The sequence below is a fragment of the Geospiza fortis genome, unplaced genomic scaffold (assembly GCF_000277835.1).
Source record: "Geospiza fortis unplaced genomic scaffold, GeoFor_1.0 scaffold732, whole genome shotgun sequence".
Taxonomy (NCBI): domain Eukaryota; kingdom Metazoa; phylum Chordata; class Aves; order Passeriformes; family Thraupidae; genus Geospiza; species Geospiza fortis.
The window spans coordinates 330,149-344,287 of record NW_005054477.1 but is presented as its reverse complement, the minus strand read 5'-3'; the positions used below and the strand labels follow the sequence as shown (position 1 = coordinate 344,287).

Here is a 14,139-nt window from a genome sequence, read left to right as displayed (position 1 = left end):
TGCAGCAATATGAAACAATCTCCCCAGGGAAATGGTCACAGCACCAAGAGTGCCAGAGCTCAGGAAGCATTTGGACAATGTTCTCAGGCACAGGGTGTAACTCTTGGGGCTGCTCTGTTCAGAGCCAGAAGTTGGACTCAGTGACCCTTGTGGTTCCCTTCCAGCTCAGGATATTCTATCATTCTATGGACTAAGATATACTTTGCACAGAAAATTCATAAAACTAGAATTAGCGTCGTAATTCTGTGTGTTTGAATAAGACTCTCAATTCTGAGACTCCTATTACTCCTTGGATCCCCTGCTTTTCTGAGAATAAAAAAATTACTGTAACCCTGTGTCTTTACATGTGAAGTTTAAAGTGCATTACCAGGACTAGGCCCAGTAAGGAATCCAACAGAACAAATCAGTATCTACATTTTGGTAGGAAGAAAAAGCTCTTTGGTCATAACTCTTGGCACCATGAAGCAGAGAAAACCTGAGCTCTGTAGCTGAATTCACAGAAAGTCAGATAGGAATTCAGGATGAGCTACCTGAGTTAAGATGAGGTATACACAAAAGTCCTCCTGCCTCTCCCAGATACTTAATAAAAAAACAAAAAACAAAAAACAAAAAACAAAAAACAAAAAACAAACAAAAAAAAAAAAACAAAAAAAAACAAAAACAAAAACAAAAAAACCAAACAAAAAAACAAACAAACAAAAAAAAACCAAAAACAAAACAAAACAAAAAAAAAAAACACAAAAAAAAAGAGAGAACAAAAACCAAGTCCTGTAGATCTTACAGGAAAAATCTTGCAATTTCTTTGTTGCACGTGAAGTTGATGCAGAATTGTTTACCAAGCTTTCTGGTTTTTCAAAAACCATTTACTTTCCTTTTCTTTTACTCATACTGGGCAAATCACCAGATGCTCAAGAAGTTTACTGGCACCTCACCTATTAAATTCCTGAGATAATTCAGCACTGTTTAACTGCAGTGCAATCTGGAAATGAATTACTCTAACACCAGATTTTTTCCTCCCATCCCTTTCTGCATTTCTTGGAAAAGGAGTCCAAAGGTCTGACATCTGAGGAACTTCAAAAATCTTTTTCTTCTCTATTCTCAACAGATCTTCAAATCATTGAAAACACACACAACCTCATCACTTTATAAACAAAAAGCTTCTTTCCAGCCAGAAGTGCACCTCATTTTAAAATTCAGTTTTTATTCTATTAATACAACAAAATGATTTTAGCAACTGTGAGGGCACGCCTCTTTTTTTTATAAGTGGCAGAACCCAGGATTAGAGTCCTGGCATTGTGCTTGGACAAACTGCTGGTCTCAGCCACTCTAACAACATTTACAGTGGCATGGCCTCCTTCACTACATCTGTGGGGCTAAGCAGACCTGTAAAATTTGGGATTACATTTGATTTTAGGCAAGAAAACAGCTTATGGTGGAATCTGAACATCTTTGCACTTTTGTGAATCTTAATAAAAGCATTTTACAATGAAATCATAAAGGTAAACTCCATTCGGATAGGGTAGCCAGAAACAGAAGTATCTGTAACCTAACTGCATTTCCTTACTTTGACAAAGGCTCTGGTGTCTTAGCTCACTTTGCCACTTAAGGGCTGGGTCCTGGCCCTTGTTTTTCTGCTTATTCTGGGGAAGTTGACCAAGTTATTATTTTTTCATATGCAACTCAGATCAAGACCCTCAGAGAAGTTGTGGAGTAACCCCCAGGCAGAACTGAGGCCAGAACTGTGTCTCAGGACACAGAACTGTCAGTATCAAGAGAAAATATTTGAGTTGTGTATTTAGAATCTCAACAGAGCTACATCTGATCTCTGCAGAGGAATGAATGCAACAGTCTGTGTGCAGCAGTCAGTTCTTTATCTCAGTCTACTTCTGTAATAAAAACATGCAACATTCTCCTTTCTCCATAGTTCTACATAATATCTAGTATCTGGTTTTGTTCAGGAAGGTTAATTGAAACTGCAATCAAAGAGGAGTATAAAGGAACAGAATAATGAGCATTAAGTCTGTTAAACTGAAAAGGTGAGAAGAGCTACACAAGAAATACCAAAAATATCTACTCATTCACATTTTCTAGAGTTGCAACACAATAGAACTTTAAAAAAAGTTCCAACTCCCTGACATAACGAATTAACTGTAATAATTGGGAAAAAAAGCTTCACCATCAGATGAGAAATGAAACCTCTTTTATGCTGCAGAGCTCGTATTTTAACTCTGGAAAAAATTAGAAATTCCTTTAGTCACAGCAAAGGAGTGAGGAGTGCTGAGGAATCCAGCTGTCAGGGAGCCACTGTTTTCTTTTACTTAGGAAGTAATTTTCATTACTTCCTGATGAGCATATATATCAGTTGAAAGATCAGATTTGAAAAGACAATTTCCAACATACCAGAGAAAAGTAGAAAATATGATGAAAGCAAAGTTATTCCTTTTGGAAGGTTATTTCCTAACCTTCAAAATTATTTCTTTGGTGCCTTATATTTAAGAAGAATCTTGTAGACATATGTATTATTTACACATATACATTTTTATGTATACAAGTGTAGATATATATGTAATCTTCTGCAATGACAGTTCTCAACAAAAATGGGCCAAGCTGATTAACACAAGCTAAGAAGCAAGCCCAATGTATACAATTATTGCTTGTTTCATAAATGTCCCATCTTTTTAGACTACTAGAAATTTCAGAGGCAATTTTTCTAGAACATGATGATATCAGTTGAAATAATGATGTCTTATATGGATTGATATTTGACTCATTTATAAACCAGAAACAGAGAATCAGGTAAAACCAGATATTTTTTAAAATTCCCAGTGGAAGTTAGAAACTATGGTAGTCACTCTGTCATCTGTTGCAGAAATATCTGTTTTACTGTCCTAGATTTAATGTTGAATGAAAGTTCCTAACAGCAAGGCAAATCCTCTGTTTTCCATTCATTTTTATGAAGAATGGCTCAGTCAGCCAATACTTGGGGAAAAAACCTAATTCCAAGGAAAGGATAATGCAATATAATTTATGAAACACTTGACTTTCAGTAAAATTCTCCAGCCATTACCAAAACTTCTTTTGAAGTTGTTAACATGAATGCCAAAATTAAAATCCAAGGGAAGTTGTTACTGCAGTTTCATATGTTACAAGAAAATCAGTACATTCTGGACCTGGAGGAACTGTTAGCTTTCCCTTCTGCCACTCTATCTATTTTGTTATTTGTGTCAGTTTCTTTCCTGGATCTCAGCTCAAGGACCATGTCACGTGTGAAAATGTTTTCCACAGTTTTCCCAGTTCAGATGTCTTGGGGTACTCACAGTTCCTGGCCGTGGGTACGGCACTCGCCCTTGGTAGGGAACCCACTGGTAGTTGGGGCCATCTCGGTGGGCGTAGGGACCAAGAAACACCCTCCTGACATCAGTCATGCTGTACATACACACTGCTGATCCCTTGAAGATATTACTGAAAATGAGGGGAAAAGAAATCAAATCAGTTTCTTTAATCAAGTGCTAGAGCTATGGGACTAGCAGCTTGATGATTTCTAATTTATTGCATGTGATGATTATCAAACCTCCGACATGCTCTCAGAGCAATCCTCACTCACCTCCTGTGAAAGTTCAGCAAAACTGATATGATCTCCCAGACATTTTCCTTAGCAGATGGCTGCTATTTCACTATTTAAAACATCTTGTCCCCAGAAGGCCAAAGCCCAAATATGAGTAAATTTCAGTAAGGCTTTCCCTAGAGAACTATTCAATTTTTTCCTACACTCTACATTTTTCTATTTTTTTTACAGTCTCTTCCATCATTTGGGCAGCACAAACACAAACTTCAGTGTTGTTTCTTACCCTGAAATTTTTTACAGAAGACAGTAAGGACTTGTAAATCTCCCTCTTCTATGCCTGGTATCACTAGAAACATTCTTTCTGTTTGGAAACTAAAACTTTTTTTTTTTTCACAGATAAATGTGGCAATACAACTAGTACTGCAAACCCTCCTCAGGCCAAAGCTAAAAGTATATTTTGTTCTTGGTGAAAGCACAATGTAACAAAAACATTCAAGTCACAGTTATATGTGATTCAATAACAGAACTTTTGAGAGATCATTTGACTTTCCAGATTTCAGCAATATTTTTTATTAATATCTCCTTGACTGGCCAATTTCTCACTCCACAGCTTTCCTATTTTACACTGCCCCCAAACAAGTTTATTTATGCTTGCATTCATTTTCCAAATCTGTGTGGAAAGGGCTGCTGATCCCTGCTATAAAAAGCCAATTCAATGGCAAGAACAGCCTGAGAAACTGATAGTCTTTGTGTTTGCTAGCTTCAGGGTGATGATGTACATCGCTCATAAGAAAGAAACCTAATTCATTACTTCTTACTGACATTGACTTCTCAGTTCAAAGGTTAAGAAAATTTTGTGTTTTTTAAAAACACTTTTAACAAAGAGACCTCTCTAAAACAAGCAGCCACCCAAGTTTCCACGTAAGAAAATGATATGCTCTGTACCTGGAAGTTGTAAACACTCCATAGACTATTGGATTTTTAGGGTCTTTTGAGTTCATTAGGAACACATCCTCTGTAGCGACAACAAGAAAAAGAAAAGAAAATCAGGTTAAATTCATGCAGGTAATACCTGAAGACATTTCTATATTCCAGCCATTTCTGCCACTTACGTAGTTCATCAAAGTGTGTGTCAATGCCATTGGGTCCTGGCACAGAACAAATCAGACGTGCTTTGAGGAAAGTTGTCCATTTGTTAACAAGGCTCCTGTGTCCACCAAAGTCATTCTGATAACAGAAGTTTTTTGCATTAATATTTAGCAACAGTCTTTGTTTCAAGTATCAACAGAGTACAGATAAAATATAGTAAATAAGATGACATTTAGGAAAACAAGAGAGAAGAATTCACCCTCTACGTACAAAAGCAACATTATGTTGCAAAGACACAAAATTGGAATTATTTTTATTTTACATTGATTGTGTCATGTTTCATACTAGTCCGTAATTTAAAAACAGAAACCCTCAAATCTCTTTATATAACTTTATACATATTCAACACCAGGAAAAAAGAAATTGGCAGAATATCTTGCTCCAAAGCTCCCAGTCTACCATGTCCTGGAAAAGCTGAGGATGTTTGTTATGCTTAACTGGGTAGCAATAAAGTAGAACTGAAACTTGCAATGGAACAAAGTAGACAAAAATGCCAGAACAGTGGGATCAAGGGCCGTGAGGACGTCATACTTGTGGGATAACTGGTTTAAAAGTAGGAACTTCTGAATTCAAGGAGGTAAATTGAAGTTGTGCTTATGGATTAACAGAAAATTTTACTGTAAACACCACAGTTGCCAAAACTACAACATCTTTAATATAATGTCATTAGCAGAAATGTTTTTGGAAGTCTGTCAGAAAACCATCTGGACATTTATCAGTGTGGACAAATGATTCATCTTGCAGTCACTAGGGGTCTTTGGAATGGCTGCCCATTTCTACAGCTAACCTTAAACAACGATTTTGCTGTATCTTCCTTTGCCTCTGTTTTAAAGGTTTTCACTAATGTGGGAATGGAAAGGTATTAACACTTAAAAAGCAAAGTCTTCAAATGTTTTGTCCTACCTGGAAGTATCACATTTCCTGTAAAAGACTTTCTTTTGCAGACACTTTCTAAGCCTCAGAAGATACCTACAACTTTTTAAACCAAACATCATAGTTTGTGAAGTTTCCTCCCAAAAAAAGAATTGAATGGTATTGATTTCTGTATGTCATCCCCACACAATTTTTGTCTTGGGATGACCCAAGAGTCAATTCCAATGTTAATACTGAATAGTTCACAGGCGAGAAAACTCAGTTTCTAAAATTGCTTGCAAGTGCATTCAGTATCACACCAAGAATTCATCATCTGACCTTGCAGATCTGCCCTATTCTGGCATGAGTGGCTTTTCCAGTGTGCTCTCCATCAATTGCGTTTTCACGGAAGAAGAAGTAGATCTTGTCATCTTCTGGATTGTCACTCTCTGGTATCAGGTGAGCACTGACAAATCTGGGATCTGAGAAGACAATGCCATTGTGTACATTACTACTGCATAAACTGGATCATTTATCTTCCTAACATAAACAAAATGTCATTTTTCTTCCCAAGACCCAGTCATTGCATCCCATGGTAAATATTTCTATATTAGGTACATCATCACCTGCTAATGTGTGACAGGCATTTACATTCCTCTTATCTTTAATACAGAGAGGTGTTTGCTACAGGTATTTAATGAACAAATCTTAACTTTATTATTGGAGCAATTAAATGTTTATGAAATCTCTTTACAAATGTTTGTATAACATTACATCATGGTTTCATAATTCCATGTATTTATTACTGACATTTTTCTTCTTCTTTGGATGTCTGGACTTCAGGTAATCTTTCTGTATAAGTAACAATTAAAATGAAAGAATTATGGAGACAAATGTAAAATTCTCATTTTAGCAATTAAAAAAAAATACACCTAGAAAATTGTTTGTGCATTACTGTTAAAAAAAGTTAAGTTGAAAACCACATTTTGACTGCTATTACCTTCACATGATACCCCAAATTCCTAAATTTTTGTCTTCTTTTCAAAAGAGAAATATATTTTAGAATTTCTACTCAAGTTGTTGAAATACCTTGTCTTGCCATTTTTGTAAAGTATTATTTTTACATACATAAACTTTATTTCTTAACGATTAGAGTGACAACTTTATTGGGTGGCAAAAAAGATACATCAACAAGTGAAAATACATATAACGTGGACATACTGATGAGCTACATAAAAAATACTGTAAAGAAGTTTTGGCAGAGAGAATTTTATAGAATTCATATCAATAAATTCATACCAGCGGTGCATCTGGCTCATCTCTGTATTTTACAGAGATACTTCAGCTGGTATCTTTCACTATATTTGGAAAAAGAAGGCATATCCAACAGATTTACCAATCTGTTTTATAACCATTCTACATCCTGCTGGGATAATTAACTGTAGAAGAACTATATTTAACTACTCAGAGTCCTGTTCCTATGTGAAATTGTAAGCTATTTTAGTGTCTGTATTAACATCTTTTCAGTGTATATTTATTGCCAGATAGTCATGGAAATAATGAACTTTGCTATGTTTTGCCAGGTTGCTCTAGCTGGCCTGTGCAACCCATTGCCTTATTAAGGATGGCAGTGTTTTTAAGACACATTGACAAGTTATGCACACAGAAGTTTAGAAGTTTAGATATTTATATTATATGAGTATATACAGCATAATTTTGTGTGTATTATCATGTACTCTGTGTGTATATATATGTATATATTCTCATGTATTTCTGTGTGTAGGTGCCTATGTGTATATATTTATATATAAGTACAGAAGGATGACCTTACTGGCTCAGACCAAAGTTTACTTAGATCAATACACAACCACCAAGATTGTCCAGAAGTAATTATTTGAGACAAGAAAGAATATGGTGATTACAAATAATACTCCCCAAGAAGAAAGTCCCTTCCTTCAACTGTTTTCAGTGTAGCTGATTCCCTGAGCTTTGCTGCTTCTGTGTCCTTAGTTAACTCTCAAAAGACTTCTAATCCAGTTATCTGTCCAGTTTCTTCTTGAGCCCATGCACATTTCCAGAATTCAGCACGTCCTTTTGGAATTTGTTCCTCACCTACATAATGTAATGAACTAAAATTTACTTCTGATTTTTGTTTTGAACATTGATCTCAATAACTTCATTTGGTTCATCTTAATTCCTGTATTGGAAAAATGCTCAGTAATCAAGATGTGGATGAACTATGCTCTTTAACAAGGGCTGGAGCAATTCCCTTTGCTGAATTCTCTGTTGCAGTTTTTTTGTTTTTTTTTTCCCTATTAATTTCTAGCAGTTAATATGGATTTGACAGCTCCTAAACAGTAATCTGAAATTGTCATGGAATTTATGTGCCATATCCCCAGAACCTCACTCTTCATTGGTGGTACTCTGCCCATAGCCCATTCTTTTATATGCGAAGATAGACATGCTCTCCTCATGGTTTTCCCCATGGTTTATCACTACATCATTCATCAAAAATAATTTTATTTGTCATTTGATTACTTAGCTACCCAGTTGCATTAAGATCCTTTTGTGATCCTTCACAGTCTTCCTTTGTCTCACTCTGCTGAATAACTTAGGTTCATGTGAAAAAAAACAACCTCTCATTCAACCTCTATTTCAGGCTATTTATGAACGTGTTGAACAACACAGGCCACAAAACAGATCTCTGTGAAACTGCGTCTACCACCCATTGTCTCTTAAAACAAACTCTTTTAGACATCTGAGAACATGAAAAATCTGAGATCTTAAGCTCTCCACCCCAAACCCTAGTAATGCAAGCTATTAAATGTCCTTCCTTTCTTTCTAGCATGCATTTAATAGCTTTCAAGTTACACTGACACGAGACCCAAGATAAAAAATATCTCAACTATTTTTTATGTGATATACTAGGGCTTTGCATGCAACTTGAATCTCAAGAAATAAGGGCTACAGCTTGAAAATTTCTGCACTGCAGACTGGGGAAGGATCTATCAGAGAAAGAGGATACCCATTGGAAGACACTGTTCTTGGCTACTGGATCTGGAGAACCTCTTTTCTGAATATGTTGTTTTTACATCCTTAAGGGCTTAATGAAAAAGGGTAAAAAAATATTCAACCAAAACCTAAACACATTCCCAAATGGTTGAATGATTTGTTTCTAGCACAATGGGTTTTATAAATCACAAGAGATCAAGTTCTAAAATAAATCACTATATTATCAGGTGTCAAAAATCTAACTTTACATTGGCCTATGAAGATACTGTGGGGAGCCCCATTTTGAGTCAAAAATATTGCTGATATAGCACTGGTTATGTAAACTTGCCCTCGGTTAGCATATTATTATTCTTTTCTTTCCCTCTCATAATTTTGCAAGTGAACCAGAAATAGCAAGACAGTTTAGTATTAAAGCACTAACACAACAATGATAGAAAAATAGTTGAATAAATTGAAAATATGTATTTTAAATGATTCTGTCAGAGCGCCAGCAGAGAAGAGGGTCGTGAGGCAGGCAGATAAATCTAATGCCACAGTTAGAGCACAAGTGAGTGTGCTTTGCATACACTTCTTACCAGTGCTCATCAGAGATGGATTCAGATTTTCAATGAGTGATTAATAATCCTAACTACATCCCTGCAAATGAAGTAGTCACACAACCTCATATTAGAAACACATCCATTGTACACCATGGAACAGTTTTTCTTGAACATCATTTCTTACTGAGCACACCTTGGATTTTTTTCCATCTAGGTAAATCGATATGTTTTAGTCAATAAAAGAGTGGTTCTTCATGTTATAGGGCCCTTGCTCTTGTTACCTGGTGGTGCTTGGGTTTTTCTCCCTCTTCCATCTAACAGATTTATGTCTATGCAGTGAACCAAATAAATGAAGAGCAGGCTACATGTGTTCTGTTGCATATAGAAATAGATTAATTTCTGTTTAGAATGAATGTAGTGCTTACAGAAACATCATGATACCATGTGTGGGGAGAGGGAGAGAAAAGTGCTTGATAATTTCATGGGTTATAAAGCTAAGAACCAGTGATCTGTAGTGTGTTCTTTATTGTTGCACTAGCACAGGGGCTGTCTGACTTGCCTGAGGCTTGATGCACACTTGCATTCAACCCCAGGGCTTCAGACCATGCTCACTACTGGCTGCCGAGGGTCTTGATGAATCAATCAGCCAGATGGCCAGCAGTCACGCAACACAGCCCTCTCCACGGACTGCACAGCACTTTTTTACTGCCCCTCTTTGAGGGTTGGAAGGGAGATATCCACAGCTGAGGGAATAAGGGACTTCTCCTTGACTCTCCTAATTGCTCACCCATGCAGCAGAAGAAAGAATGTCATCCATGAATGTGTATGTTCAAGTATCGAGACTGCCCTGCCCTACCCTGCAAATTTAAACACATTTGGTATCAAGGGGTCCCCATGGGAAGTTTAAAATAATTCAGTCAGGGTTGACCTATTTCATACATGCAACACAACACAGCCACAAAAGAAATGCTGGAATGAACTTTAAGCAAGTTTTACTGAATGGGAAGTAGGACTTTGATTCCAAACCCACCAGTAATAATAGTAAAAGTCAGTGCACTGCAGCTATTGGGGGTAGGCGGAATGACTTCAAATTTCTGAGTATGAATTATGGAGTATTCTGCAACCCTAAAACTGCCTCCAATCCACTTAGCCCTCAGAAATGCTGCAACAACAATTCAACACTTTCTTGTTTGAAAGCGGTCTCCCATTGGTTAGAAGTCCAGAAAGCTTGTTTTGGGAAAATGGATTTAAGAAATAATTTTGACAGCAAATATTTTGCAATGATTCATTGCTTTTAAAAAACACAGGCAGACAATGTAGAAGACTGCTTTAAAAAACAGCATACATCAAACAAACATTTCTGAAACGTGTTTTAGCATGATCAAAGGAGAAACAAAGCCACAGCACAAACACGATCAAAATAAAATTACAGCTAAAAACACTTCTCTGATCTTGCAGCCAAAGTGAACAAGCTAAAAATAAAAACTTAGATTTTTATTTAAAACAATCAGCCTTTAAGAAGCAAATTATTAAAGTCCACACCTTTTTCAGTCTCCTTTTTCCAGTTGTCTTGCCTGTGGTGCTACTCCTCAGATCCCACATGACACCTTTGTGTGCCCTCCTGCAATTACCAGCTCAGCAGACATTTCTCTGGCAGCAGCCCATTAAACTGTCCTTCCTGAGAAATCTGGCTCTTTATGAAAACGACACCTTGGTCCAGCTGCCTTTATGATTTATTTGCCATTGTTTGCTTATTTAAGTAATGGAAACATGTTTTGCCTGTCTCAGCATTTCAGGTTGAGGAAAAGCGAAGGTAAATCGATCTGCACTGGTTCTTTAACAAATGTTACTCTTTAGCAACAATAACCACACAAATACACACATGCACCCAAGAGCAGGAAACAATAAAAGTCAGAAATTGGCTTTCTAAGTGAATTGTATTAGCATTTTAATGAAGATCTATAAACTTGAAGGCACAGAAATTACCTTTAGCTGTCAAGATTGAGTAAGCTGAAGGAACAGAAGCTGGGGTCATCTTTTCATCACTTGACAAGAACCAAAGGGCAGTTCTCTTAGGAAATGCTTTGTAAAGAGTTTGAACTGGATGCCCCTATTAGTGTATATTTACAGTCAAAATGACTAATTTATCAGTTCACAGCAAGAAAATTCTAGGAAACTAGGGAAATTTTATGCTCAGTAAAACTGCAATTGCTATAATTTAATGAAAAGTACTGGAGGGTGACTGGGACCCTAAGGAGAGGAAGGCTAGAGAAGATGAAATTAAAAATTTAACAACAACAAAAATAGACAGCTACTCAAGGCTTCATAACCACATACAGCACCCGTCCGCTGGGACCCAGCACAGAGAACCAAACACTGTCCTCACAAAATCTGGACTTGCTCTCTCTGTGAAGCCCCACTACCCACAGAGAAGAGAGCTGCAGCTCCAGTCACAAATGTGCAGAGCAGAGCTTCTGCCTCAGCAAGGTCACCAGAGGACAAAGCTGTTAATATGTGGTGATGAGAGAGCTAAGATGGTTTGTGGTTTTACACACTCGAATGTAGTTTACAAAACACCAAAGCTTTTAGTAGTGTTCTTTCAAAGTCCCTTCATTTAAATTCCTCAACTTTCACATTCCTCTTGCTGCTGTGGACTCAGGCAAATGCTGCAGAGCTCTCATGGATTCACTGCTTCCAGTGAAGCTCCTCACTAACATGGATGGCCACATCAGACCACATCCTCAAAGTGGGAACGCTGTTTGCACAAGGGATAACTTGTGCTATTATGGAGCTAATATGAGGGTTTTGTGGTAACTTATCGTCAGATGCTAACATAGAAAGGACAGACCACAGAGTAGAGATGTCATTTAAAGATGCTGTTTACAAAGTCAGGAGGATGTGTGGCATGCATGATCAAGCTGTCAGCAGCTATTACAAGGTAAGAAGCCCTATGGTCCCTCACTGATTTTGCAATGGAAATTCCCATCAGAAAGAGTTTTAAAGGCTGATGATAATCATCAAATGGCTTATCTTTGAGTCAAGATGATCTTAGAGTAATGTAAGCTTAGCTATGTCAGCTATTTCTCTTTCTTAGAAGTGATAGCATATTTTTTATCAATTTTTCAAAGATGAGTAAAGGCAATTTTTGTGTGACAAATTATAAAATACACTAATAAGTGTAAGGTTTAACTAAAGTTTCTTTTAATTTCAATCGTGTACTTTAAAAAAAATAATTATTCCAAACTCTTTTCATAATTAAAAAAAAAAAACAAGAAACAACCTCGAACCAACAAACCCTTCCCCTGCAGATTCCAACTGCTATGCTTCAGTAGTGACTTGTGTGACACAAAGGGATTACAGACTTTCAAGGATGAAAGGTATTAAAAGTAGCAACAACATATCACTCTTCTGTCATTTCAATACACGGGTGCAGCGGCAATGTAACACTCAAAAGACATGAATTAAAAAAGACACACCATACTTTTACACATGCAAATTCTTCAGCATCTCAAAGGTACACTTACCCATACAGCAACAGGAGTCTAGCCTTTGTGGCTTTTACAGTGGCTTGACTGTGTCATCCATGTGCCATTCTCATTGTGAGAGACAATAAAAGTGAATTTAAATGATAGGGTTTTTCAAGGAATTACTGATCTGTAGTTGAGGCAAAAAGCAAGAAAGGGAAAGTGTGTCGCAACATCCTAAAGCATTCATGCTCCATGCTGGGGGGAGCCAGCAGAAGTGAAAACTTGGCAAGGCCAGACTGGGGACTGAGCCCTCCTGGGGGCTGGCAGTGATGCAGGGTAAGGGGAGCACAACCTCAGTTTGGGGTGCTCAGCACCTCTGGAGTATTGTAAATGAGTCCCTGAGTACCTGCCAAGACAATGCCACCACCCCAAAATCCCTCATCTCCTCTGCCTTAGAGGCATAATTCAGCATGAACATATCTTGGGAATAACATTTTGGCTCCCACAGGAAACTGAAGGGAGAAAATGTTGATCTCTGATGCAATTATCAGTTTCTGAAGCCTTTGTTCTAAAGAGACAACAATAGTTTTGATTCCTTGTTAAAGACTAATTATATGGTGAAGAAAAGTGAATATAAAAGTTCAGTAAAATTGTAGCTTAATGCTCAACATAAATTAGATTTCTCACAAAACAATGCTTATGATCTATCCACCCTATTTAATTTAAAAGAGATGATTATTATCTCCTTACAGAACAACAAGCAAAATTAACACCTCTTTTCCATTACTGACAGTGTTTTAAGGTTGTTGTATATCTATCAACACAATTAATTTTAAACTTATTTACTTGTCCCTCAGAGAGAATAACTGGGCAACTGAGAAAACTAGTGTCCATCACAGAACAGAAAGTGAGGCTTGCAGCACACTGTCTCCATTTAGGAATACTTTAATCTCAATTTTCTGTATTTCTTAAAGGTAATGAGAGTTCCAGCTAAGAGCCTGTTTCTTCTTCTCTCAGTCATTTATCTGAAGTTTTTGACATTGATGTTTGGAAATAAAAACACTAGAAAGCCTGTGCCTTAACCGTGTAACCTACATCTTTAGAGCTCTGGATGAGTGACAAGAACTAAATACCAGAGTCTTTATGCTAAGACGTGGTGTATTAGGGGAGGAAGCGGAGCGTGGAGGCACTGAAGACAAAAGATGTTTCTGATTTGGGGTGTTACAGACTTTTGGCATATAGAGCCATGCTACAGGCCTGCCTTTTGTAAGCTCTGAGGATTCACAGGTGGAGCACAAGTCCCTGGAGATTCTGAAGCAGTTTATGGCAGCTGATCCTAGAAGTCAGAAACCAAAACCTGTTCCTCTCCATTACTGTGATTTTCTCAGGCCTTTCTGAATGCTGAGAGATGTGTGTTTATGTCTTGGTGGAATATTCTTCCTCTTTGCCACCTGGAAATTAAGGGCACAAGAAGGTGTCCTGAAGGCTGAGGGAACATGCTGCAGCCAAACTCCTGACACAGCACTTTGCAGGAGGCAAATACCTGGCTGAGTGT

At 37.3% G+C, this 14,139-nt stretch overlaps 1 protein-coding gene across 1 annotated transcript in view; it reads right to left on the bottom strand.

Annotated features, from left to right (window-relative positions):
- The window catches only part of SEMA3A (semaphorin 3A), a 165,050-nt gene that overhangs the window by 31,672 nt on the left and 119,239 nt on the right, over window positions 1-14,139 (bottom strand). Inside the window, exons 7-10 of the mRNA XM_014310026.2 lie at window positions 5,906-6,048; window positions 4,678-4,792; window positions 4,511-4,580; window positions 3,318-3,462 (exon numbers count right to left, since the gene is read on the bottom strand). Of these exons, the coding sequence (XP_014165501.1) occupies window positions 3,318-3,462; window positions 4,511-4,580; window positions 4,678-4,792; window positions 5,906-6,048 (473 nt within the window). The remainder of the gene's footprint in view (window positions 1-3,317; window positions 3,463-4,510; window positions 4,581-4,677; window positions 4,793-5,905; window positions 6,049-14,139) is intronic.